Consider the following 27583-nt stretch of genomic DNA (forward strand, 5'->3'; position numbering starts at 1 on the left):
GGGCCGCCCTCCCGCCTTGACCTGGATCTTCCTCCGTGGCGGAGCGGAAGGAACCGCGTCCACCCCGAACGCTTCCGCTGAGGGGAAGGCGGTGGCTGGTGGGGGCCGGCTGCGCCATGGGGAAGAAGCACAAGAAACACAAAGCGGAGAAGGCGGAATGGCGCTCGGCCTCCGCCACCGCCTACAGCGGTAAGAACTGGGGGGGGGGGACGGGACGATAGAGGCGGACGGAGGCGGCGCGAAGGGGAGCGAAGCTCCTGTCAGCGGGGGAGGCGAGGCGGGCGGCGGCCTGAGGGAGGAGGGCGGCGGCCGGGGCCGGGCGAAGGCGGCTTCGGAGGGGCCTGGGGCTGGGCGGCGGTGGTGGTGGTGGTGGGGTTTGAGACCGAGCGGTCTTGGTGGTTCCTGCGGCTGTCGGCGAGGGATGCCGGTCTCTGCCCTTGGTCGGGTGGTGCTTGGGTTTCACCTTCCTCTGACAAGGATCTCGGGAGCGTTTTCCGGGAAAGGCGAGGAGTTAGCTCCTCCTTACTGCAGTTCCTTGCTCCACACCTGCGGGTCTGTGGAAAAGCATGATGCAAAATGTGCTGAACGACTGTTTCTTAACAGGGGTTTGTTAGCCCTGGCTGCTATTTTTCTCTCCAAAGGTATTGCGTATATATTCAACCTGCAGCATGTTGTAGTACTTCTAGAAGGTGCAGCAATAACTGCCGTTTGTTATCGCTTCCGTGTGCGTCCGTGACATGTTTTACTTTTTAATTTTAGATTATGTGGATAAGCCTTTGGAAAAACCTTTAAAGCTGGTGCTTAAAGTCGGAGGAAGTGAAGTGACTGAACTTTCTGGGTCAGGGCATGATTCTAGTTACTATGATGACAGATCAGATCATGAGCGAGAACGACATAAAGAAAAGAAGAAAAAAAAGAAAAAAAAGTCTGAGAAGGAAAAAGAAAAGCATCTAGATGATGAGGAAAGAAGAAAGAGAAAGGTAAACTGTGATTTTTAGAATTCAGACATACCGGTCTTCTTCATGCTTGCTTATCAGATCTAAAATCTGGTGTGGAGTATCAGAACCTTTTTTTCTTTTTTTTTTTTTTTTTTTTTTAAAATCACTGTTACAAGAAGCTTATTGTTTGGAGACAGCCCTTCACCAAATGTGGAAAACCCCTATGTGTATCTTGGTGTATTTCTCCCATTAAAAAGAGATATCCCTGTGATTATTTTTTTTGAACAAAGTAAAAGCTCGTTTCTTGTAACTGCTTGTTTGTCTTATTCATTTGCTTTGTCTGTAAGTATGAGTAGTTCTGGTTTTAAGTTGGATGTTTTGTATTTCAGCGAGGTCAGAAACATGTTTTGCTACCCTTTTGAGGAGGGTATTTCAGCTTTTCAAATAAATCTAGATCGCATTTCTGTTCCTGAGATATGCCAAGTTATTGGACATTGAAATTGATATGTTTACTCAAAACAGCTTTCTGAAATCTGATCTGTTGAGTACTGTGGTACAATAGTCTTGTTGTCTCTTGTTTAGAATAACCTGCAGGCTAGGCTTTGCAGCTTTGTTAGTAGCAAATGGTATGATCACCTTAGTTGTCTGTGCTGAACCTTTAGGAGTTAGGTTGAAATCAGCAAGAAGACGACGGTACAGTTACCTGTACGGCTTCATTGTAATGGTATTTCTTTTCTGTACTAATGATTCTCTGATCTCTCTGCTTTTTAATTCTCTTCTGACGTGTAAGGTTTGCTATTCTCCTATGACAGTTTTTTGGTACTACTTTATATATATATGTGTATGGCTAACATCTGTCATTTTGAATTGATTTATTTGTTAGGCTTGTATTATGTGAAAGTGATATATCTTGTAAGATTTTTCAGAAGCTCTTAAATACAAGGAAAATTTTCTTCGTACAAACATTTTAAATGTTTCAGTTAAGAGTATGGCTGTGACTTGAAATGTAGCAAACCAGCTGTCTTTAATAGAAGATCTTGCAGCATCAAATCAAATTATTTGTTTTGCCTTTGCTAAATTGGGGGTGGGGTGGATTTTTTTCCCCCAGAACTTCATTATTAGTGCATGCAAGAGAAGCTAACGAATAGATAAGTAACAAAACTGTAGTCTGAACAAAGTTAATGGAAGTATGCTTTTCTGTGCAAACATGAATAATGACTGTGAGATTATAGGAGTGACTCAGGCATGCCTTTGCTTTGAAGCTCAGGAAGAGATCATTAATTGCCACCACTGTTACAAAGCATTTCTTAAAGTTCTTTTGTAGATGGCTTACTTTATTGACTCCTGTTTAATGCACCAAACAACAAAAACACATTGATCAAAGCAGAGCTACAGACTGATTTTTACTGAATAGTAAATTAATTTCCTTCAGTCTCTGGTGTAGCTTATTATCATGCTATATATATATATATAAAAAAATAGCTTCAGCGTTTAACATTCTTTTCAGTAAAAGTACAGTAACTAATGATAGAACGATAGTATATTGAATACAAAGAAGCAAAAGCTGAACTGTATTAGTTTTAATTGGAGAAGAAAATTGAAAATGTGACAGTGCAAATGCATGCACTATTGTTTAAACCATATTATGGCTCAGATATAGAATGAGTATTCCAATGAAAAATCACTGTCTCTTACCTTTTGGTATGTGGGATTGCATATTTCAAGTACGTTCTTCAGAAATCTGTCTTCTTCCTGCTGTGCTAGGAAGAGAAAAAGAGGAAAAGGGAGAAGGAACAGTGTGACACTGAAGGAGAAACTGATGACTTTGATCCTGGGAAAAAAGTGGAGGTTGAACCTCCTCCAGATCGTCCTGTCAGAGCATGCAGAACTCAGCCAGGTGAGCAATATGAAAAATTAAATCACCTTGGGTGTTTCTAAAAGCACGTACAACAAAGCTTTTGTCAAAGGTACCAAAATGTAAAATTTCCATGAGGATTTGCTGAAATCTAGAGACCTTATTTTTTCCAACATTCAGAACTTTCTGCTATCTGAAAAGTCAATATTCCTCTTGGTGCTTTTGGGTTTTAGTATGTTTGTTTTCATGTGACTGAACTTGCCAAGGACATCTGTCTTTGGCTTCTGTTAATTGGCAGAATAAAGCTAGTATAAAAGTATTACTGTGCGTAGTGTTCACCTAATTCCTTTTCCTTAGCATTTACAGAACAATGGTCAGCATGTCTGAAACAAAGTTTTGCTCGGTTCAAGAGAAAAGAATCTTGCAGAGACTGCTTAGCTGTTGTTATGGTCTTTTTTTATAACCTATGTGGAATTTTAATTTTAGTATCTCTGTTTTCATCAGAAGTATGGCAGTAAGTTGTGATAGGGTGATTCTAAAGACCGTAGTCCCCCCAGTTTTCATTTACCAATCTTTAATTCTCATCACCAGCCAAAATACTTACCAGTTGTGTGTGGCAACTTCTGCATTTTTAATCCCTTCAGATTTTGTCATGCTTTCTCTGCCTGTAGCCATTGCTTGATAGTTAAATCTCAACATTATCCAGTGGAAACTTATACTTACAAGAATTTTCAAATACATCACGATCTCACCACACATATGCCTGGAAAAGGAACTTAGTAGCAAAAAGTTGGGTCTTTGGAACACTGCCCATTGACTGGTCAAGTAACGTATTGAGGAATTTTCTAATTATGACTGCCCATTAAATTAAGGAGTGGTGTCCATCAGCTGTCAAGGTGACCTGATAGGGGTAACTGAAATTTTCTGGTGAAAGCTACAGGTCTCTGGAGCCTTGAAAAACTGGCAAGCTAAAACCTGCTCTTTATATGGACAAGGCTTATATTGTCATCTGCTTGGGAAATGTCGTTCAAAAGCATACAAATTACCTTACCTCTTCTGGTTAAGAACGGAAATGTCTCTGCATTATCATGTTGAAGAGTTGGAGTTTTAATTCTAGATTTCAGCATGCTCCTGCTTTAGTTTTTCAAACTTCACATTAAAGCTAGTCTTTCTGATGTATGTGCATGGAACAGGTAATAAACATGTAGTGTTTATTGTTTAATCTGTACCGGAAGTGAAATCATAATCAGTACCTCTCTTGGTAAAAATCTGCATCTATTTGTCACTCTTCTTTTTGACTGAAAAGATTCAGAGAAGCTAATTGCATGGGTGTTATGGTAAAGAAACCATTAAAATTGAATGGATAACATGTTGCAAGAACATGGATTTCCCAGCTGCAGTATATGAGGAACCAAGTTGCACTTTTCCTGTAAAAATACGTAACACCTTACTTGCACCTTGTTAATACATTTTCTTACAACTACTAGACTTAGCATTACATCTGATTTAACACCTACTAGTTTCTAATGTGATTAAAACTCAGTAAGTAGTAAAGGAGAAGAAATAGTTACTGTATGCTTAGAAATCTGATGTGCTTCTGCTTTGAAATCCATGTCTCATTGACCTTCAGATCAGTACAAGCTGTACTTGTAGTTAAGCTTTTTCTGTCTGTTAATTATCTTTTAAAATGAATAAATACATCTACATTCTGTTTCATTGCACTTACCTGTGTTTCTATCTCAAACTGCAGCTGAAAATGAGAGCACACCGATCCAGCAGTTACTAGAACACTTCCTTCGCCAGCTTCAGAGGTATTGAGCATCTTGTATCTACAGCTGTGTCAACAGATTCTAGTGCATATTTGTATGTGTTACTTTACAACTTCTTATCCTGGTTTTCTGTTTGAAAATAGTGCCTAAAGACTGGCTGTAGTATGTTTGGTAACCTTTGTAACCATGTCAGACCTGGTAGTTTTTAAAGGTTAGTTGAGGAAAGTTATTACCAACTATGCAGTTCTAGCTTTTGGTGGGGAAGTGTTTTGGGCAAGGGGTACGTTGCCATTATAAATTTATTAAATACTAATGACTTAATTTCTGAATTAAAAAACAGTTCTGAATTTTAATAGTTTAAAAGATTGGACTGTTCTCATGGAATTTTGTTTTATTCTGTGTCCTCTGTCGGATACCAAAGCAAGTTTATGCCTGCTTACTTCATAATCCTCTTAATTTGGAGAGGCTTTTTATTTTATTGTTTTCCATAAGATTGTTAACGCTGTACCTCATGTTTTTTTAAAAAAAATAAATTAATTTTCCTTTTTTATTACATAGCAATAAGCTGAATTTGGAACTAATTTGAAAATATTAAACACTGTAGTTATTGTTAGAGGACCTCATGAACAAGAAGAATTGAAGTGGTTATTACTCAGTGAAGCCAAAAGACCCATTTGAAGTGTAGATAGAGACACAGAATGCATACAAGAAATAATTACGTAATTCAAGAACTAGCTGAGTCTCTTTCAGAAAGTCTACATATGCATAATCAAAATTCTCTCCTGTATGAGGAAATTTTTCAAATGTGCTTCTGTTTTATGAGAGTGCGTTTAGTGTTTTTTCTTTTTAAGTAGTGCTATTCTTTTTATACCATGAATGTGGTATAAAAACAATGATAATTTTGTTTGCTGATATAAATCTAAATGTATTGTTTTTATTTTTAGGAAAGATCCTCATGGGTTTTTTGCTTTTCCAGTCACGGATGCCATTGCTCCAGGATATTCCATGATAATAAAGCACCCCATGGATTTTGGTACGATGAAGGAAAAAATTGCAGCGAATGAATACAAATCAGTCACTGAATTCAAGGTGAATTAATACATATTTAGTTATTTCAGAACTGTTTAGTAAGAAACAAGATTCCTTTTAACTATAGAAGCCTTTCTTACATTTATTATTTTGATGTGCATTTTTTCAGAACTGAGCACTTTTGTATGTTCTGTGTGGTAGAATGGGTTTCTTGCTTTGTTTTTCACTGTGGAAGCTCTGTATTTGTCAGATTCTACTACGATCTACTACAGATTACTGTGGAAACCAAGAACATGCTCTAAAGTTCTATGGAATTCATGCTGCTAGACATAAACAGGAGTAAGACTATCAGGAAGACTTAGGTAGAATTCCAGGTTCTTCAACCACTTTTTTTTTTTTTTTTTTTTTAATCTTTAATTATCCTGTTTTCCGTATAACTTCATTTGGAATGGTCTTTTGGCAGAAACCTACTTGGCAAGTTTATTGGCAACTTGACTTGGCTATTTTGTGTATTGCTATTGCTGTAATACTTTACAGGATGCATTGTGGTTTTACAGACAGTGCAGTAAGAAATCTTTTCATGGTATTGCCAGCTCCTGGAAGGAAAGGAGTTTTCTTTAACTGATTCATGAAGTTCTATTAGCTGCCTTCAGTATTACTGTTTTCTAGAGTGGTGTTGATATAACAACAGACTTGGCAGAGAGGATTGGCTTGCTTCTCAGGGTTAATTTCTTCTTTTGAAAGGTCCAGCAAGGTGAGCAAAGAATGGCTTTTATTTTTTATAGGTGCTTTGACAGAGATTACTGTTTTGTTATGTATGCTTTATTTTTTGAAAAAGGTATAGAGATTTACAGGAAATAGTAAAGCAGGATTCATAATAGCATTGCCATCGGCAATGCCTTCAGGTCTCTAAATTCTGTTGGCTCACTGGATAGTCTTATTCAGCAACTTAAAAAGGAAGTTTGAATGGGAGCTCTGTGCCTCTAGTTACAGGCAAGGTTGCAATATTGAAACTGGTGGGATAGCAACCTAAAAAAAAAAAGGAAAGAAAATTGCAGTACTGTTTAGACCGACAGATTCTTTTTTTTTTTATGAAGGACTTGGTTTCTATTTATTGCTCCTCAGAGCATCTAGCAGTTGCTAGAAGTCTCCAGCTTATAGTGACATAGAGGTTGGACTCCCTCTCTAGATATATGAGTGTACCTGGTTATGCTTATGCCTTTGTAATTCTGTGTAATACAGAAATGAAGTCTATAGGGTTTTGACCTATAAAACCAGGCCTGCTCCAACAATTATCCTTCATTTCTGATATATCTATTATAATCAGCTGAGGCTAGTCACAAGCCAATAAATAATCTAAGACTAGAATCCACAAGAACCATTTTCTGCATTTATAAGAGGGGAAATTGCTGTAGGAGACTCATCAGTTTTGCTGCTGAAAAAAGGGTCTACTTCAAAGTTGGGTAAGCAAAAGACTCTTCTCTGTACTTTTCTGCAGCACTTCAAAGGCCATCGCTAGATGTATAGCTCACGTGGTCTTCATCTGCTTTTTGGCTCATAGTTTGTTCCTCCATGTCACCTTCTCAATTTCTGTTTTTGTGATGGTGTCTTTAAGTGAAGTCAGATGACTTAAATGCCATAGAAAGTCACAGACTCTATTCACCTACTTGCTTATATGGGCTTGATGACAACTACTAAATGATTAGGAGAGCACTGCTCTGACACCCCTATATGGAAACAGGAAATAAAACAATTTTTTGTTGTTACAGAATCTGATCAGTAACAGGCAAGGTTATTTTTTGTAATTGTTGGGTGCCAGAGAAAGTTTTAGAAAGACTTTTATGTCCAACCACAATAGTAACCTTCAAAAATCTTTGTCTCAGGAAATCTGTTCACTGATCTGTAAACTCAATGGGTTAACTTTTCAAAAAGCATACCATTCTGTTTGCATACACTTTTGCACATGGTCAAGTCGTCATCAAATATAGTGGACTCATGCACAAAAAACATCTGCATTTGTGTCTACAGAATAAGTGAAACCTAATTGCTTGAACAATTGTCATTTAAATATTGAAAAGTTACTGAGAGATAAAAATACATTCTTAAATCAGGTGCCACTTTAATTTGTTAGGGTCGAATTTCTGAAGTGCCCGGAAAGACTACTGCATGAATCTTGATTATTGATTTGCTAACTTCAGAAATTTTCGGAGGCATATAATAATGTAATCTTAATTCAGTGTTTCGTAGAGCTTCTAATAATGCTTTCTATGCTTTACTCTACAGATCAGTAGCACGTGACTAGAGAAAAGGCACCCTAGAAAAAGCTTTTACAATCTGCAACAAAATTTTTTTGGTTCTGTTTACAGTGGACCGTGTTGCACCTTTGTTTTGGGACACCAGGTACCCACCAAAGCCATTCTGTCACTCCCCTGCCTCAGCTGGACAGGGGAGAGAAAATATAACAGAGGCCTCGTGGGTTGAGATAAGGACAGGGAGAGATCACTCAACCAATTACTGTCACGGGCAAACCAGGCTCAACTTGGGGAAAATTAACTCAATTTATTGCCAATCAACCGGAGTAGGATAATGAGAAATAAAAACAAAGCTCAAAACACCTTCCCTCCACGCCTCCCTTCTTCCCGGGCACAACTTCACTCCTGGATTCTCTACCTACCCCACACAGTGTCACAGAGGGATGGGGAACGGGGGTTACGGTCAGTTCATCACACGTCTCTGCCGCTTCATCCTCTTCAGGGGCAGGACTCATCACTCTTTTCACCTGCTCCAGCGTGGGGTCCCTCCCATGGGAGACAGTCCTCCATGAACTTCTCCAGCATGGGTCCTTCCTACAAGCTGCGGTTCTTCACGAACTGCTCCAGCGTGGGTCCCTTCCATGGGCTGCGGTCCTTCAGGAACACCCTGCTCTGGCGTGGGCTCCCAACAGGGTCACAAGTCCTGCCAGAAAACCTGCTCCAGCGTGGGCTCCTCTCTCCACAGATCCGCAGGTTCTGCCAGGAGCCTGCTCCAGCGCGGGCTTCCCACGGGGTCACAGCCTCCTTCAGGCACCCACCTGCTCCAGCGTGGGGTCCTCCCCGGGCTGCAGGTGGAGATCTGCTCTGCCGTGGACCTCCCTGGGCTGCAGGGGGACAGCCTGCCTCACCGTGGTCTTCATCACCATGGGCTGCAGGGGAATCTTTGCTCCGGCGCCTGGAGCATCTCCTCCCCCTCCTTCTGCACTGACCTGGGGGTCTGCAGGGCTGTTTCTCTTACATGTTCTCACTCCTCTCTCCGGCTGCCGTTTCTGTGCCACAGCAACTTTTTTTCCCTTCTTAAATATGTTCTCCCAGAGGCGCTACCGCTGTTGCTGATGGGCTCAGCCTTGGCCAGTGGCGGGTCCGTCTTAGAGCTGGCTGGTCTTGGCTCTGTCAGGCATAGGGGAAGCTTCTAGCAGTTTCTCACAGAAGCCACCCCTGTAAACCCCTGTCTACTAGAACCTTGCCACGCAAACCCAATACAACTTGCATCAGTAAAAATTGCTTGAAATTATGTGTGACAGATAACCATTCAAAGGAGAAGACAAAATCAGGCTTGGCTGTTATGGTTTTTTGTTGAATGCGATGAGCATCTAGAAGACTGTTTCTTATGCTTTGAAGTTTTCTTTTTTTTTTTTTGTTTTAGTGCAAGCGACTGAAGAAGCGGTCAAATTACTAGAATTAAAAATATATGTAAGACACTTTGTATCTTTCTGATGTCATTGTATTTCTCGAGTCCGTTCTGATTTAGAAGGTGGGAAAAACACTAAAAAGTACTTACCTTGGTACCTTAGTCCTATTAATTTCTCCATTTCTTCTCTTTGGTCCATTTGCATAAGGAGAAAATGTTACATCTGGCATTCAGGGAAAAGTTGTGTGGTTTGGGTTTTTTTTATAACCAAAAAGCCAATTCCAAACAAAAGTGAGCATCTTGAAGCAAAAAGGGCTCAAACCTTTGCAATTCTGTGTGACCTTTTGGCTTGTTTTTACTCCATGAACCTGCTGCTAAAATATTGCTGTGTTCTTCACAGAGCTGCTGTGATGGATTGGTATCTTCCAGTCATTTAACAAAGGAATTAAAAATTTCAACAGTTCTTTTGTTTTGTATTTTACAGGCAGATTTTAAACTGATGTGTGATAATGCAATGACTTACAACAGACCAGATACTGTTTACTACAAGCTAGCCAAGAAGATACTGCACACGGGCTTTAAGATGATGAGCAAAGTAAGAGAACTATTAAAAACAAAAAGCAGAAACTCTTCAGGGGGGGTGGGGGTGGTGTGGGGTGGTGTGTTGTCATACTTAAAAGGAACATAATTAATAACAATGATAAATGTTATTTCGTCCATCTGTGATTAATTATAGCAGTGCCTGTTAGTGCTGCTGTATTTAAGGGCTTGATAGCATTCTTGTTGTAACCATACCCTTATTTCTCAACTTTATCTGCACCACTGAAGTCTGTAGGAGCTTTTTCCACCGGCCTCAGTGGAAGCAATTAAGATCTGTGTTTCTAAAACCAAACTGTAAAACACTGCTTCTGGTTGAAACTTTGAAAACAAGATCTCTTTTAAGTTTTATTTCTGCATAAACAAAAAAAGTTGGTTTTTTTTTGTTTGTTTGTTTTTAGGGTGGTGGGTGTAGGGGAGGTTTCAGGGGTTTCACAGATGTGTGCATGCAAACACTTTTTACTCATACAGTTGTTGGCTTGTAAAATTAAGTTATTTTGGTAAGCTGCTCTGTGTGTGTGCATGTGTGTGTGTGCACGTGTGCATGTGTTGCAGTTATGGTAAGTTTTGTGTAAAATAGGCAGTTGTCTTTGCATATGCAGTTTTGTTTGTTTGTTTGTTTCTCTCTTGATAGTTGGGCTGCAGAAATTCTGATGCCATGCTACCATGACCAAATCATGTTGCATCGCCATTGGAAACGAGGCATTAAGAACAAAATAAGGCCATGGCCATTCCCATCCCATCCCATTATCATAGCATCTTGGCTATGAGGGAAAGGTTAAGTCCCTGCCGCTCTGTCCTTTCTGATTCTAGGAACGGCTGTTAGCTTTGAAGCGCAGCATGTCGTTTATGCAGGACATGGATTTTTCTCAGCAGGCAGCTCTTTTGGGTGATGAAGACACAGCAGTTGAGGAACCTGTCCCTGAAGTTGTTCCTGTACAAGCAGAGACTACCAAGAAATCCAAAAAGCAAAATAAAGAAGTTATTAGGTAAAGGTTTTAATGGGCATGCTTACTGGTTTGTTGCAGCTTTTGTAATATTAGACAGCAGCAAAGAATTGAGCAAAAAACATCTTTTCAGCCTTTCTCCTTGTGGTCAATAGGATAAATAGGCAATTTTATTGTATTTTATATGTTTGTTTATTTATAGAACTAGTTTAATAACCCAGTGATTCCCAACTTGAAGCAAACAGTTCAAAGAATCACTGCATGTTCTTTTAAAACACTTACAGTTAAAGTATATATAGCTATTTTTATCCTTACTTATATCTATGTTAAATAATGAGAGTTTCTTCTCACGATGCTTTGAAATGTACTTTCATTTTTAACATCGCTACAAATACCTTTTGCATCTTGTCCTTTTTTGTAAAGTGATTGACTGTATCAAAACCTAACAGGATCTTTCTGGGAGGCAGAGTGGCCCCAGATCAGTAAATGATTTTATTTAACTTTAGACTTACCTGGAAGGTTGTAGAGATACAGGAGATTATTTCTGGAGCAGATGATAACATCTTCCCAATGAAATCTTACTAAGCGTCTTCATAAAATACACTGCTAGTGCAATAGCTGTCTTCCAGCTAATAGGCACCCCTGTGTCGCAAAGTCATGTTTTTATAGTTAAAATCTAATTTTAGCCTAACTAAAGGGTTTTATTTTCTATTTTATGAGGAGTTTTTAGCAGAAACGTGTGATTTACAAGCAAAGTGTGTTGTTCAGTGTACTTACATAGACATCCTAGGACAGATGGTGAATTTAAATTGTAAGGCATTATACCAAGTGGAATTTTATGAAAATAAAACTAAGAGCATTACTAGGCATATCTTAAATAATCTGATCATGTAGATATGTTCTGCAGGCTTCTTTCTTAAACATCCAAAGTAAAAAAGTGAAATGTAACTTGTTATTCCAAGTTCATGCTCTCTCATTTTTGTTAAAAGTGAACGTTAGAGTTCTAATCAGCCACATTTTTCTTGTTACAGTTCAAGCATTTTTGTAATCCTGCTTAATGTCTGATGGAAGTAGTAGTATTTTAATGTAGTTGTTTTGTGGAAATAGGAGACTGCAACATGTATCTTCAAAAGCAATTTTAAGCTGAGTAATTTTTTTGGCTGGAACTATTCTAATGTCAGCATGCAGAAACATGTCTGTTGCTGTATCATGGAGAGTTATCAAGGTGCAATTTGTTCTTTGTTTAATGGATTGTGTATAGGAATTAACTGAAGGTACTTTTCTGTAAACAAGACTTGATTTGGGGGGAGGTGGTTTGGGTTTTGTTTGGTTGGTTTTTTAAAAAGATGATGATTTGGTTTGTATGGTGCCCAGAATAATAGATTTTCTCTTCTAATTAATTTTTACATACACTCCATTACAGGAGTAACTTTGTACTTGGCTGCTTTTCCTGTACTCATCTTCAAATACAGATAGCTAACAGAGCAAGAAATTGAGACTGCCAAGCAATATAGTATTGCTCTGTCTTTAATATCTACCTTAACATACAGTTCAGATAGTTAAAAAGAACTGACCTTTAATTTTATCCTGATACCAGTTTCCTTACAATCAGTTGTGGTATAAATTTACTTTCCTGTTCTTTTCAGTGTTTATGTAACTGTAGTGGTTGGAATTTGTTTTTTCTAATTAACTTGACCTTTTAAACACTTGTATTTTGGCATCAGTAGGATAGATGTTATTCTTTTTGATGTACAATAAGAGCTTTGGGGGGAGAATCAAACCTAACAGCAGATACTTTTGCCTTCGTATTTCACAGTTAAAAACAGAGAAGGAGCTGAAGTCAATGTTTGCAAAGTATTAAAGCAGTTTAGACCTCTATACTGTAGTTTAAAAAGTGACTTGATCACTTGGACATCCTAATATCTAAGTAGTTTTTGAAAATTTTGTCCAGGATGTCACAACACTCTGAACATTCTTGCAAAATTCTTGTCCATGAAGTATTCTGTAGAGTGTGATAGAAAGTGTCAGTTGTTGAGGAGTTTCCTGCTGTGTACACCCTTTCTTAAAGTTTCAATGAAACAAAAATCGTGTAACACATTTGTCTCATAATAGTATGATCCTGTGATCTTTTTATTGTCTTTAATAGCAAAACTTTCTTGTGTATCGGATCTGAATCTCTATACAGAGAGAAATTCTTAGCTAAGCAAATGGAAGAAGATAACCCACGAGAGAGAAATGGATTTGGTGTGAGGAGATGCTCTACCCAGTACCTAAGGTGTTTGGCCCTAGTGTCTAATGTCCATATAATGCCCTGAAAGATTTTGATGTACAAAGTTTATTTTAAATATATAATATAATGAAGACTGCCATGTCCTATGATATCTTCGCACTTCCCCTTATAATACTACCTTTCTCTGATTTTCTGTAATAGCTAAGATATGTCCTGTTCCATCTTAGGTATGCTTGTTTGTTATGTTTTTACTGTTTTGGTGCTTTAATGAAAAGGGATATACTGAAAGATAAATGTTAAATTCTGTAATTTAAATAAGAAGGAATGGCATGATTGATACTGATTACGAATACTAATTGCCAATATTAACAAACATAGGAATTAAAGGACTCCCTGTTAGACTGGGAGCAGTGTCCTACTTCTACAAGCAACTAAATGACATAATACTCATAAATGCAGCCTGTTGGGGTTTTTTTCTCACATCAGTTACACAGTCTCCGTTCCTTCATCATGTAATTTCTTTTCTGCATTTTTCTATTTGGAATTTGTGAAAATACCATATTCACGCATGTGGGAGACTAAGGACACATACAGCATTCACCTTGTATTAATGCAATTTTACTCCCAATCTCTGTTTTGTAATATTTCCTTTACTTTCATCAAGGTACAGAAACAATTAAATTTTTGAAGTTTGGTAGTTTTCAGCTTCTGCTGCAAAACTTCAGTTTCATAATACGATTATAATTCCACTTAAATGCTAAATTAGACTGACACTGGGAGAGGAGTGGGACTGGTGGTTCTATTTAACAAACCCAGAATCAGCCCTTTGTTTTGTTTTAGCTTTTAATTTCTACAGCTACTCCTCTTCTCTTTCTTAGTTGCATATTTGAACCTGAGGGAAATGCGTGCAGCCTGACAGATAGCACCGCTGAAGAACATGTCCTGGCACTAGTGGAACATGCAGCAGATGAAGCTCGGGATAGGATCAATCGATATCTACCCAACAGCAAGGTCTACTGCACAACAAAGTTCACAATTCCATTTTGTGTCTGACTATTGAATGCTTTGTCTCATGTTAGGAAATAGGCTTCAGTATTAATGTTTTCTGAGACTAACATTTAGGATGTATGCTTTGTGTGGAATACCAATGTGATAGTTGTCTTATCGTTTAGTTCCCACTGAAGCCCATTGTAGGGTGTCCTAAATGGATCTCAAGTTGTATGGTGTGTTGAACTTCTTTAGAAATTCACTTGCAGAAAACAGTGAAATGTTGCTCAGTCTTGAATCTGGCTTCCTTAATTGCAACCCTTAGCATTGAAAGTGATTAAAATAGCATCATGCTATTTTTATTGTTGCAACCTCAGAAAAAGCAAACTTTGGCATAGGTTGAAGGGTTATTAGGATTTCTGCCCCCAACCTAAGGAATTCAGGAATTTTTTAAGTGTTAAATTACTGTTTTCAATGAGCAGTCCAGAACCTCTTGTAGTTTTGTACCTACAAGTAGTAGCTGTTCAGCTATAGCATGTTGTTGCGTGCGTACAAAATACAGACGTCTTTCAGTGACTAGGAGAAGACAGCAGTAGGTTGTCCATGTTGGAATTTTGGACAGTGCTAACCACAGGTTTGATCATCTTGATCGTGATTCTGATGCTTTTCCATGTGTTTGTTTTTTGTGCTGTTCCAAGAGTTGGAAGGAAAAGCTCAGTGATACTGTTAATGCAGTTTCCTCAGCATGATCTGTTTACGGGCTGTGTTTTTCTTAGGTATGTGATAATACTGGATTCCTTTGTTACTTCATGCTAGGGTTGGACTGAATGCTACAGGCATTTGCTACAGGCCTGTGTTGACATACGTTTATTCTGTTTTGCTTGCATCATGTGGAGACTTATGACCACCTTTGTCATCATTTCTCATTCTGTCATGTACTCTAGTGACCACTGCAATCAAAAATAAATGAGGATGTTGCTACATCCTGCATTTTCCACCTATTTTTTAACAACTGTTGCAGAAGAAACTCTTGCTTTGAAGCATTAGTGGTAGCAGTTGTGTCTTCAAACTTAAATGTCTATTTCTTGGACAATGGCCCTTGTTATGCAGTCACATTAGGCTCAACTGGGTTAGGAAGTAAAGCCTCAAAGACCAGTGGGAGAAGGTTTAGCTTCTTCAGTATATTTCTCTTTCTTTAGATAATTAGAAGACTTGCTAGGATTGAAGGCTATTTGAGACCTCCAAAGTAAGGGTGGCTTTTTAAAAACCCTTTAAAGCAATACCAATCTTTTCCTATGTGCTAGCTTTACTGAAAAGGCCTTTCATGCTGATGCAGTCAGTTTGGCAGTGTTCAAGAAACAGTTGTTCTAGGTGTGCAGCTCTTAATTGTCTAGGCTGTTAATCAGCTAGACAACCCACTGCAGATCCCACTGAATCTAGGTAACACTGACACATTCTTAAGAGTTCAGCTGTTGTTAACTTTTGCCATCAGTTGAAGGTATCGATCCTGTTTATTCCTTTTCCACCATTTGTCACCTCTGTTTTTATTATATGCCAATATTAGCTTTGGCCTTATGTATTGAGAGTTTAAAACTTTTTAAGAGAGAGGGGAAGAAAACAAAATAGGGGAGAGGTTTATTGTTCAATTTACTTGAAAGTATTTACTAGTATTTCTTCAGGGAGAGCATAGTTTTCATTTTCCATCTTTCCTGAGAAGTTACAATCTTTTTTGCATGATTCACATGTAGTCAGTTTCTGACATCAGCTTAGTTTGTTGCATCAGTTCTGGCTCTATCTTTACAGACCCTAGTGTGTTCTATTGTCTTTCACATCTCTGGCTGTCTTTTTAGCATTGTGTTTCTGTGTTCTGCTAGGTCTGTCACAGCACTTCTTCCTCTTTAAGAATTTGATAGCGTGTTCATAAAAGTACTTGTAATTAGATAAAGTTGTGGGTGAGATATGAAAACAAGCAGTTCCGTCTAGATTTGAAAATAAACAGTGAGGTAGATTGTGGATAGGAGTTGCAGTTCTGCTTCTAAAAAGAAAGTGTGTTCTAGGCTTGGCGGTCAGAATACCTGGCTCCATACTAATTGTAATGGAATTGTTTTTGTTTTGGATGAATACTTTGGATCTGAATTAGGAAGATGAATAAGGTGTTGTATATATGATATACGAATTTTTACTCCTAAGTCTTCTGTTCTGAAGCATTTGCTAGGTGGTGATAAACAGCTGTGACCCAAGATTCTCTGTATTAAAAAGGGAATACCAGAGTTTGGGATCTGAATACAGCTAAAAATGCTTTTTATAGTTTTCTGTGTAAGTGAGCAACTCCTTAAGTTTGGACTGTTTTGAGTGATTGCTTCTGTATCTTTGTGGTTCTATTTACAGATTGGTTATCTGAAAAAAAATGGAGATGGAACTTTATTATTTAGTGTAGTAAATTCATCTGATCCAGAAGCAGAAGGTAAATGCCATAATCTTTCAAGAAAGCGTTTGTAATGTTCAATGTTCTAGCAGATTTTGAACTCTTAACAGTACATACAGATCTTGGGTAGTATAGATGAGGGTTTTTTTGTTTGTTTCTTGTTTGGTGTTTTTTTAAATTATTCCCCAAACCGTTTTTCCCAACAGCTATATATAACAGTATAAGATGTTTCTCTTTGCCTTTCAAATTTTCACTCTTCTTCTACTGATGCTAACAGTAAGAAGGTAAAATAGTATCTGTTTGTAAGCACTTATACATTGCTGCAACTTTATAGAGAACTTGGAAGACAGGCTTTTGCTCCAAGTACCCTGTAGTGTTAAAATCTAATAGACAAAAGGTGAAGGAAAGTGCTTTAATCCTATGTAAATGTGCAGTGCACAGATGTAAATTCAGAATTGTCTTTCTTAATTTCCTAATTTAAATTATTAGCTACATTTCAGTTGTAAGTTAATTAGGTTTTGCTTAATTGTTTTTAGTTCCTTGATCTTTTCTGTGGGTTTTTGTTTGTGTTAGTACTATACAATATTTATATTGTCTTATGCTTTCCAGTTTTAGTTTTGAGCTCAAAATGCAGAAGTTTTGAAAGTTTGTAATGAATGAAATGTCATAGTCCTTATGCTGCTGTATGTCATGTTGATTTAGCACTTCCTTCTCTGCACCTTTTGAGATTGGAATTCATTCACAGCTTACCTATTGTTGCTCTGATGAAAGCATGAACCCTTTTGACTAGTCACATTTCTGTTGATTTTTTTGATTTGGAGATACAAGCCTGTAACTCTATTACTGTCTAAATTTTCATTTGGAATTTTCCTGGAATGAAATTGAGCATCTCAGCTGCCATCATGCCCTTACTTATTTTTGAAAAAAGTAGTAAAATTAATGTGATTTAATACATCTGAAATCATGCCACTGAAAATTTAGACAGTGATGATAATGGGAGCAGAGCAAGCTTCTGCTGTGTGTTGTAAAGTACTGTACTGCTTCCTGACGTTTCTGTGCTCCAGAATCTTTTTGATTGTTTGTGTAGTTAATACTAGTTACACTGAATTTACAGCTACTAGTATAATCTGAATTTTTGTTGTAGTTTGTTTTTTGTTGTTTTGGGTTTTTTTAATCCTAGTAAGGTTCTAGGGATAAACTTGTTTTCTGTTGTTCAGTAATTAAGCGTAATTACTATTAGGTTCCAGAACAGCCAGAGAGATTTCAAATAACTGGAAGTGTCCTAAATGTTGTTGGGATTTTTTTTATTTTTTTTATTTTTTTTTTAGTTTAAAAGCATATTCCAAATTATTTGAGCCATTTTAATTAAGCAATTCTCAGAACTTTAGAAGAAAGAAATATTGCTGTAGCCATAATGGTAATTATCTTAACAAGGTTCTTTACATGGTATCTGGTTTTCTATAGACAAACTACCACTTAGTCAACAAAAGAAATTGCTTTTATCACTTCATAATATCTGGATCTTGAATGTTTGTGAATCAGCTAGTAAAAGAATTTCAGATGCTGCTGTATACTTTAAAAGTGAAATAACTAAGCAAGCCATAGATCTTGCGAATAAGAGAAGGAAACATATTTACAGCATCTATTTGAAATTTAAATGGAGAACCTGAATTACACTACCTATCTTTAAAGTACAGATTAAAAGACATTTAGCCTTTATGGTAACTGCATTGTTTTAAAATTGCAAAATCTAAATATTCACCATAAATAAATTTTAAACATTAAAAGTTTTTCTAAAAATTATTACCTTCTTTTAAATCAAATTATTAGAGGAAGAAACTCACCCAGTGGATCTGAGTTCACTGTCAAGCAAATTATTACCTGGCTTCACTACACTGGGCTTTAAAGATGAACGAAGAAATAAAGGTAAATGCCAAAGAATATGTTTTAACTTTCTGTTATTAGATGTTTGAGCCATTTCTTGATATAAAATAATTTCAGATTATACCTGTCTCCAAAAGAAAGTTCACTTGGTTATTTCTGTAATATACAATTATTCCATTTACAGCAGAATGCAGTTTTAATTAAATTGATTTTTTTGCTTATTAAACATAACTTATTTAGGAGTTTATGGATTAATGTTTTGCCTTAGTGCTATAGCCACACTAGAAGCTTTCCAATAGTGGTACTCCCCTTTCAGTGGAAGAAATAATTTTTCCTGAGCAACTGCGCTTAAAAGTTGAGAAAAGAACCTTTTGGTCATTTTCATTTTTGTATCATATGACAAGGATTTCACAAACTGTGGATTTTTTTTTTCTAGTATTATTGACATTTTTCATCGTTTTTAATCTGCTAGCCAGAAACTGACTGGCAAACAACAGTGAAGTAGGCGTCTGCAAAAAGCAGAAATATAAAAGCAGGTGGGGGGATGAATCTTTTTTTTTTGTGGGAGTGGGGTGGTTAACTAGTTCTTTATTTTCCAGTAGCGTAAGTACGTTTATTTATATGGTTAAAATAGTTGCGCTGATTCTAGAGTCTGGAAGTGTCCTTGAGATAATTGCTCTTGATTTCAGTTGGAGGAAAAAATACACTGCACTTTCTGTATCTGTTTCAGAAAACAAAATCTACCCCCCCCCCCCCCAAGTCGTCTTCTACACTTGTGTTAATCATTTGCCATCTCTTTCTTCTACCTGTCTAGTAACCTTTCTTACAAGTGCTAGTACAGCACCTTCCATGCAAAACAATTCTATATTTCATGATTTGAAATCAGATGAAGTGGAACTCTTGTACTCAGCATATGGTGATGAAACGGGGATACAGTGTGCCTTAAGGTAAGCGCTTCCTTATTAGGAGGCCTAACTTCTCATCGCAATTTTATGAAAAGCAGTTTGGACCAAATGTCAACTAGGAGCCTCCAAATCCTGATATTTTTTTCTAAAACTTATTTTAAAAATAACTCACTATAAAACTTGAAGCTAGCTTTCATCCTGGTTGGTTGGGTTTTTTGAGGGGTTGGTTTATTGGTTTTGGTTTTTTCCCATTCGCACTTTTGAGTTACCTTGTTTTATTGCAAGGCTGTTATGGATCTTGCTATTAGGGCCTTTGACCGCAGGATATTGTAGGTTGCTAAAGATTTAGCATTTTGCTTTAAACCCAGCAGTAAGTAGGTTTAGATATGCAAGTAATAGATTTCAGTGACTTTAACACAGTGATATTTTTCAAGGAGGTTCTAAACAGAAGTACTTGAAAAGGAAAATGCCACTTTTCATTAAATTGTTAATTTTGGAAGGTAAGAATTAATCACAAGCTTTTTGCTTCTCTGTGCTTTTTTTAAACCCAGTACCAATGATAGTTCAAGTGAAAATTTGCTGGTAGTTGTGAAAAACAAGATTGCACGTACACTTACTTCCATTTAAAAAACAAAACAAAAAAAACCAACAACCAACCCTTCTTGAATGCCTTAATTACTTTTCTGAAGAAGCATAAAAAAGTAAAAGAATAAGGAAAATGTGGGTGTAATGCAGCATAGTTGGGGAAAACCATATTACAAGTTGAAATATTTTTTACAAAAGTAAACATTTTCTATAATGCTTATATCTCCATTCCTATTAGCTTACAAGAATTTGTGAAGGACGCTGGAAATTACAGCAAGAAAATAGTAGATGATCTTCTGGACCAGATCACTAGTGGAGATCATTCCAAAACTATTTATCAGCTAAAGCAGGTGTGTCCTTGATTCACAGAAATGTCACAAGTTCATCAAAACAAGAACGGGCCTGCTTCTGTTTTTTAACATAGTATGAGATGCTTTGTTCCACTGTCAGTTTAAGCAGCGCAGGCTTAGCTGTTCGTGCAACCATGAGGTGAACCAAATTAGAAACGGAATTAATCAGCAGACAAGTAATCTTTCTCTTCAGCAAGATCAATTCTCCCATGTGGTTCACTATGTGACTGCAGAAAGGAAGAGGCAGGGGGGTGCAAGATAGCAGTGGGGAGAAAGGGCCAACCAACTGATTGGTGTTTGGACAGCCCTGTCACTCAATGTCATGATATGTATCTGCTTCTGAGTTATATTGCAATGCTTTCAATTTAAGTGCAAAATATATTCCTTGTGGAAGGATTAATTATTTGGAACATCAAAATAATGTTGGAGAATAGATTAATACCACTGTACAGCTATCTGTTACCCAACAGTGCTAACTTCTAAATTCATGTAGTATGTCTGAAGGAAAAACTTTTAACTTCTTTCCAAAAGCACTTTACTGAGGAGATTCATACTAAGACTGGAGAAGAGATTTTTGTCAGAAGTGTGTATAATTCTAGTAGGAATCTTTGTATTCCCAAGACAAAATAGACTACCAGAAACTGCAAAATCTTGTTTCATATTATCTGCACTCTGAAAACCTCTCAGTTTGAAATAATTGTCTGCTGTTTAAAATCATGACATTCTGAATGATTCAAGAATAAAGAAAGGGATGCGGGGGGCAGGGGGAGGATGGAAAGTACTCGGACTTCCTGACATGGAAGAATGAGATTTAGCATAATCTCTGCAGACTTAGAAGTAGAAAAGGCTAAGTGATGTTTGGGGAAAAGGAGACAATGGAATGAAAAAATACAGAGGACCCTTCAGAATTTTCTGGGTATTTTTTTCCAGTCCCTACTGGAAAAAGATTGTATGTGAAGCAGGAAGAAATGTAAAGGTTAATTAAAAAAAATTGGAAAGTTCAAAAACAGTATTTTGAATATTCTTCTACATTTAGAAACGTGTGTATACAACATATTGAACTTAGCTTTAAAATAAAATGTGCCTTTCCCTTTTTGGCACCCTGTTCTATGAATACTGTTCCAAATGAGAATTTCTTAATATCTTTCAAATGGTTAATGGGCTATTTACACTTAGAAATGCTGTTCAGTTGTGACATACGTGGATATGTACAGATTTTGTTCAGTTAAATGTGTTTCAGTGATGATGCTCCACGGTGTTTTATGCTTGAGTATTTTTGGCTGCTACATTTGAGTAAGGATGAATAGCTCTAAAAGTGCAACCTTAAATGACTTGGAATCAGAAGTTACTGAAGTAATGACTAAAGTACCACACTTGAATATAAAATTCATGGGCAGAAGAAACAGTGTAAGGGGACTCAAAGATTAGTTAAAATGCATAATACTGAAATATTTCAAAACAGCAACTGTTACATTGTAATTGCACTACAGCTATGTGAAAAGGTTAGCTGTCTCTCATTTTGTGTTTGAATATACTTGAAATTATAGAAGAGAGATCTCTCCCTTATGTTGAATACAACTAATTGTTAGTATTCTTTCTTTCTAGAGGCGAAACATCCCAGTAAAACCACTGGATGAAGTTAAAGTAAGTTATGCTGATACTCAGTCTGTCTGGTTTTTTTCCCCACGGGAAAAAGTGTCTTGTCATTTAAAATAGAGAAAGTTATGTCCTCTGGGCTTCCAACATTCAGATCCCTAATTTTATTTAATGTGCATCTGTTCTATATAATAATACAGAAAAGATTGGTAAGGGGAGTATATGATAAAGAAGAGACTGTTAGTTAGTCCTAAAGACACTGTCCTAAGAGGCTGTCCTGATTAGTTCTAAATTGTTTATAGAAATGTATATGGTCATCCTTTAGGGAAGAGCTAGTCTTTATTTTTTGTGTAAAGGTTCTATACAAGCATCACAAAACATGATAGTGTTCTGTGGTGGCCTAGGATCTGATCATGGTAAACCAGTAAATTACATAGAGTTAAGACTATTCTTAGGAAACAAGTATAAGCTATGAAATGCTAAGAGCTAAAATATGATTTCGTTCTTTAGGTTCTGCCAGTTCTCATAAAAGAAGAACACAAGTTGCGTAATACCTGTCCGGATTCTTCCAAACAGATTATGGTAAAGTGATTTGTGTTTAAAAAAATAAAAAAGCCTTGAGACATTCATTTTGTTTCAGTGCAAGGATGTGCGTGCTGCATGCTCTGAGGTTCTGAGGTAGAAGATTAAAATTATTAAGATTCAAGTATCTAGAATAAGCTTTCAGTACTTAAAAAGGATTCTCTGACACTCAGTCTGTTTTAGTTAGTGGCTTTGTTTGTCCTGTTGTTCTGTATTCTCTACTTTAATTCAGCATGCATAACTAAGATCTCAGAGACAGGAAGACCACTTAGGAATCTGAAAGATACTTGATCTGCTGATGAATATTTGAGGTTCAGTCTGCTGTAAAAGTGGAAAAAACCCAGTGCTATTTATCAGTTTTACCACATCCATTGAAAATGTCTTTTAGAAAGTAGGGGTAAATAATGCACATCTTACGCTTTCACAGTTACTAATCAAATCTTTTTTTAAGTGGTACAGGTTTTATCTTGCAAATTATATGTGACAACAGAAGATATACACTGTATTCCATGGCAATTCACATAAAAATTATATAGATTACATTATAGCAACTAATAAAATTTATAGTTTTATAAATATTCCTTATATTTTGTGGAAAGGTTTGTATCTCTCTAGAAGGTGTCTGGTTAAGTTAATTCATGAAAGTGCTAAGTTTCATTTTCATATTTCTAAAAGATAATACCTGGTTGTGTATTTACCTGCATGTCTTATTCTTCCTGCTGGAATAGGCAACCTCAGAGAATTCTGTTAGAATGTGTTTTGAAGCTTAACGACTTTTACTTTGATGTCTTATTTTTTGCCATTACATAGCCGTATTGCAACAGGTATGGAAAAAATGAAATTGTTGTAGTGCAGGCTGTATTTCATTATCCAAATTTACAGAAAAAATACTTGAGAGACCAGCCCCAGCTGATGCTGTGTAGGGGGAAGCACACCTTACTAGTTTTATTAGTCACATACTAAAAATTTTAATAAAGCCAGTGTTGCATTGAGAAGGTGAGGGAAAAGAGGATCTGGGAGTGGTTCATGATGGGGGATACTGATAATGCTTCACCCCACCAGGGTTCTGCCACGGGACAGGGATGAGTTGAGCATGTAATTGAGCCCCAAAGGATTCGGTAATGTTGGTTCAACAGTCCCGGATGATGAGATGACAGATACTTAGACTGCCGTGCAGATCCCTTGCTATTCATATGACCAGTCTGTCCTGGAACCATGTTTGAGCTGCCTGTGAGCCACAGGTTAGCCAAGATGGTTACGGATGCTCCAGTCTCAAGTGTTGTGGTACACACTTCTGAGAGTATGGATTCATGCATTTACCTTAAACATTAAAAAGTTATGACACCTTGTCACTATTGCTAGTCTTTGTTTCTTGTATTTTAATAGGTTGGAGAATCTGCTGGAGACAGTAACACTTCTGACTTGGACTTTCTGTCTATGAAACCATATTCCGATGTATCTCTTGATATTTCTATGTTAAGTTCATTAGGTAAGAAATTAAATATACAAGACATCAATTACGGTTTAGTTGTACCATTTAGGCAAAGTAACAGCTGGATTTGCTAAGAATAAAAATGTGTTCAAAAAGTAGTAATAAATCTACATTTGACATGGGTTAAAGTCTAGGGCTGGTACAAGATAAATGAAACCTTGGTCTATTTTTCCTTTGAGACATCCATGTGCTAGCCAAGCTAACTTTTCCTGTACCATTGAAGAAACCAAAGTATTTGTACTTCACAATTTTGATAGCTTTGCTTGTTTTTTATGTGTTCATAGTAATGCAAATTTTAACATTCACTGTGGAGCTTGGTCTCAGAAATGTTACTGCTTCATATGCTGTCTTTTGAAATAACTTGGGAAGTAGTTAAGTCTGTGAAGCTCAGTCATATCACCACTTAGAATGTCCCAAAACAAAAAGCAGAAGAAACTATAGGTGTTGGAAAGACTTTACCTTCAAATAAGGCAGATGTATAGAAGTATTAGGGTACTTTCAAATACACATCTTTGATAGGTATCCTCCTTTAAATAGTACAGGAAGTAATGTTCCCATTTCTGCCGGCTGCTGAGCTGGTCAAATGTCTTAAAAAATGTCATCACAAAAAAAAAAAATAAATAGTGCTTATGGTTTAAGATACTTGTAATTCAGAATGTGAAAGATGTCAAACTGTCTATTATAAAACATAACCGAGGTTATTGAAAGCTTAAAGAAAAAAAACCATTTCTATAGATTTCTCCCATAGGTGCAGAATCTTTGAAAAGCAGTTGTAAGCTCTGATTATGCTGTTACACACTAATTTTATTGCAGTTCAGTAAAAAATTAGTAAATATCCATTTTAGAGATAATGTTTAGCCATATAAATCTTACTATGAATTTCTTGCTCCACTGAAAGCTGCTTCTATTTTTCTTTTTTGATCTTTCTGTAAATAATCATAGATAATTCTAATTCTAGATAATGTAGGTTCCGGAGAGAGTTTATGGCATTATTTCTTATAATTCTTGCAAAGTTAGCAAGGTCTGCATTGAAGACAGCCCAAAGAGAAGGGAAAGAGTTTATTTTCCAGCTTGAAGTTGAGGGAAATTTTTTTAAGTCTTCAGATGTAAGAACAGCATATGTTGGCAAATACTGGCAGTTCTTTCCAATTTTATTTGGCTTACTATAAAATCGGTGTTGCTGGAGAAGATACTGTTCTAAAAACCTTCTGTGATGGGGATTTCTTCACCTCCATAAATTACATCTTCTATTTTAACTGTATTTTAAGTTAGATATTTAAGTAATCTTTCTACTGACTTACTCTCCTGCAAACTAAATGCATTATTTCATGTCTGAAGTTTAAGAGATGAGGAAGACAAATTAAGCTCTTATAGCTGTTTAAGTACTGGGAGTCAGTTCAGTTTCAGCCATTTCTTGTGGCACTCTCCTTCACTGTCCAGTATCACCAAATACATTTCAACATGCATTTCTTGAAACTGAAAACAGATCTGCAGCTGTTGCCTTGTAGAAGTGCAAAGCTGACATCATTTGTGTAATAGACAACACTTGTGTTAACTTATTTTAGAATTTTTTTATAGTGACTTTGTAATTCATGAGTCAATCTGCATGTGCTAATTATGGGGTTTGGTTGGTAACTGGTGGCCCTTAGGGAAAGTGAAGAAGGAGCTTGATCATGATGATAACCATTTACATCTGGATGAAACAACTAAGCTGCTGCAGGACCTTCATGAAGCTCAGGCTGACAGAGTGGGATCCCGGCCGTCATCCAATTTGAGTTCCCTTTCCAATACCTCTGAAAGAGACCAACATCATCTTGGTAAAGTTACTTGTGTCACAGAAGTTGCAATACTTCTGCTCTAATTAAAACTGGTAAAACTTACATTTTGATTTATGTAAATCTTTGCATGAAACTACTCTGATAAAACAGTGTGCTGGCTACAGGATCATGTTTTAATTTTTAAATATGCGTGGCAAAGGCAACTAAGAAGGCATACTTTTGACCTGCAGAATTAAGAACACTAATTGTAGTTACTTATTTTTTGATGAGGCATGATTGAAGTAATTGCAAAGTAAACTGATACTGAGTGGCAAATCCCTATGTGCACTTGAATTTTATGCTGTTAGAAATACTGATGAGTAGATAATGTTTATTTTACTTTGGCATATGCAGCACCTAACAGGTGGGAGTCTACAATAGTCTTCCAACTGTAAAATTCAGTGCTAAGACAGGATGATAGGGTAACATACCCCTTAACAATTTGGTGCTATTTCTGAGATGGTAGGAGATGTTGGTTGGATGATACTCAATTACATTTTGTATAATTTTTTTAACTCAGAGTAATAGAATAATGACTGCTTTCTAAAAAAGTATCTAAATTACTGAAGAACCTCGTAACTTCTTTTCCAAAATCTCCTGTTTAAATATCATTTAAATGTCTGTTTTGCTTTAAAAGTCTGAAAGGAACATGTGAAATAATCATGCTGTTCCTATATATAAATATATCTCCATTATTTTTCTGTACTTTTAAAGGTTTTGATTATTTTTTTTTCCTGTATTCTACAGGAAGCCCCTCTCATCTGAGTGTTGGAGAACAGCAAGACATGGTTCATGATCCCTATGAATTTCTTCAGTCTCCAGAAACCTCAAATGCCACTACTAACTGATCTGACATGTACTATATATATTTTGTATTTTAATTGTATTATGTTTTTATAAAGTTTTTGTCTATGGCAGAAACCTCAATTTTGTCCTCTTTTTCTGTGAGGATTCCTGTATAGTATTATCATATATGCTGGATTAAGCAACAACAACAAAAACCCTATTTAGTACATCATGTTGTTAGCAATGTACCAAAACTTGTTTTTGATTTGTTTGTTGAGGGAGATCATTGTCTACTGGTGTGTGAATCGTGACTTAAAACCAACAAATAATGTGCTAGAAAAATTTGTATTTTATAAAAATTAAAAAGCTATAACCTTCCAGTATCATGGCAGCAGTCATTAAGTGTTTCTAGTAGAATTATCTACCAGTCCTGTTTAGGTCTTAACTTGAACGTCTTCAAGGAGGAATATTTTATTTCAGCAGTGACCCAACTGCATGAATTGTGATCGTTATATTTCCCATCTCCTAACCCTAATAACCTGTAGAAGTTGTTTTTGTTTCCCCATATTTTTAAATCTTTTTAATCACTCTAGAGAATACTTAATTTGAGAGTAACAATAGTTGGTAGTTGCATTAAAATGCTCACTACGAGAATTCTACCCTGGATCTAAAAAAGTTGGATGGTTTTGTGATCCCTTGTGTCTTGAAACACAAAGATGATACAATACTTATATTTTTTAATTTGATTCGTATATTTACTTGGATGGAAAAAATACTGGATAAGGTGTCCTTTTCAGTAATTTTGAAACAAAACTTTTATAATTCAGTACTGATGTAACTGGTGGCTTTTGTACCATTGATATGTGCAAGCTGGACAGATATGAATTTTACAGTATTTTGTAAATAATAATAAAAATACAAAACCACTTTAGATGTTTGCAAATATCTTGTTCTTGCCAGGAGAAAATTTGCTTCCTTATCTTTACTAAGTCTGAAATACTAGGAGTTGTTAGTCTGAATTTTTGTGCTGCTTCAAAAGATAAATTTCATCGTGCCACATGTAGCCATAAACAAAATTAACTCTGAATTTCTAGGAACCAACAAGGATGTCTGTCAGATAACTGATGATAAAAGTCTAAATAGGAA

General features: G+C 36.6%; 1 protein-coding gene across 7 annotated transcripts; it reads left to right on the forward strand.

Moving 5' to 3' along the window:
- Nucleotides 1-52: 52 nt before the first annotated feature.
- BRD9 (bromodomain containing 9) lies at nucleotides 53-27368 on the forward strand. Of its 7 annotated transcripts, none has more exons than XM_049823730.1 (18): nucleotides 53-189; nucleotides 760-980; nucleotides 2703-2835; nucleotides 4544-4604; nucleotides 5507-5651; nucleotides 9739-9849; nucleotides 10665-10840; nucleotides 12945-13073; nucleotides 13907-14039; nucleotides 16404-16479; nucleotides 18271-18366; nucleotides 19139-19271; nucleotides 20053-20164; nucleotides 21770-21808; nucleotides 22271-22342; nucleotides 23729-23831; nucleotides 25484-25651; nucleotides 26399-27368. In XM_049823730.1, the coding sequence occupies exons 1-18, from the start codon at nucleotides 117-119 to the stop codon at nucleotides 26497-26499; spliced, it is 2082 nt and encodes a 693-aa protein (XP_049679687.1). In that variant the 5' UTR covers nucleotides 53-116; the 3' UTR covers nucleotides 26500-27368. The 7 variants fall into 7 exon arrangements, with proteins under 7 accessions (XP_049679687.1, XP_049679688.1, XP_049679689.1 ...); XM_049823731.1 differs by having other exon boundaries at nucleotides 12984-13073; XM_049823732.1 differs by having other exon boundaries at nucleotides 10725-10840.
- The last annotated feature ends 215 nt before the right edge of the window (nucleotides 27369-27583 follow it).

The sequence above is a fragment of the Accipiter gentilis genome, chromosome 20 (genome assembly GCF_929443795.1).
Source record: "Accipiter gentilis chromosome 20, bAccGen1.1, whole genome shotgun sequence".
NCBI lineage: Eukaryota > Metazoa > Chordata > Aves > Accipitriformes > Accipitridae > Astur > Astur gentilis.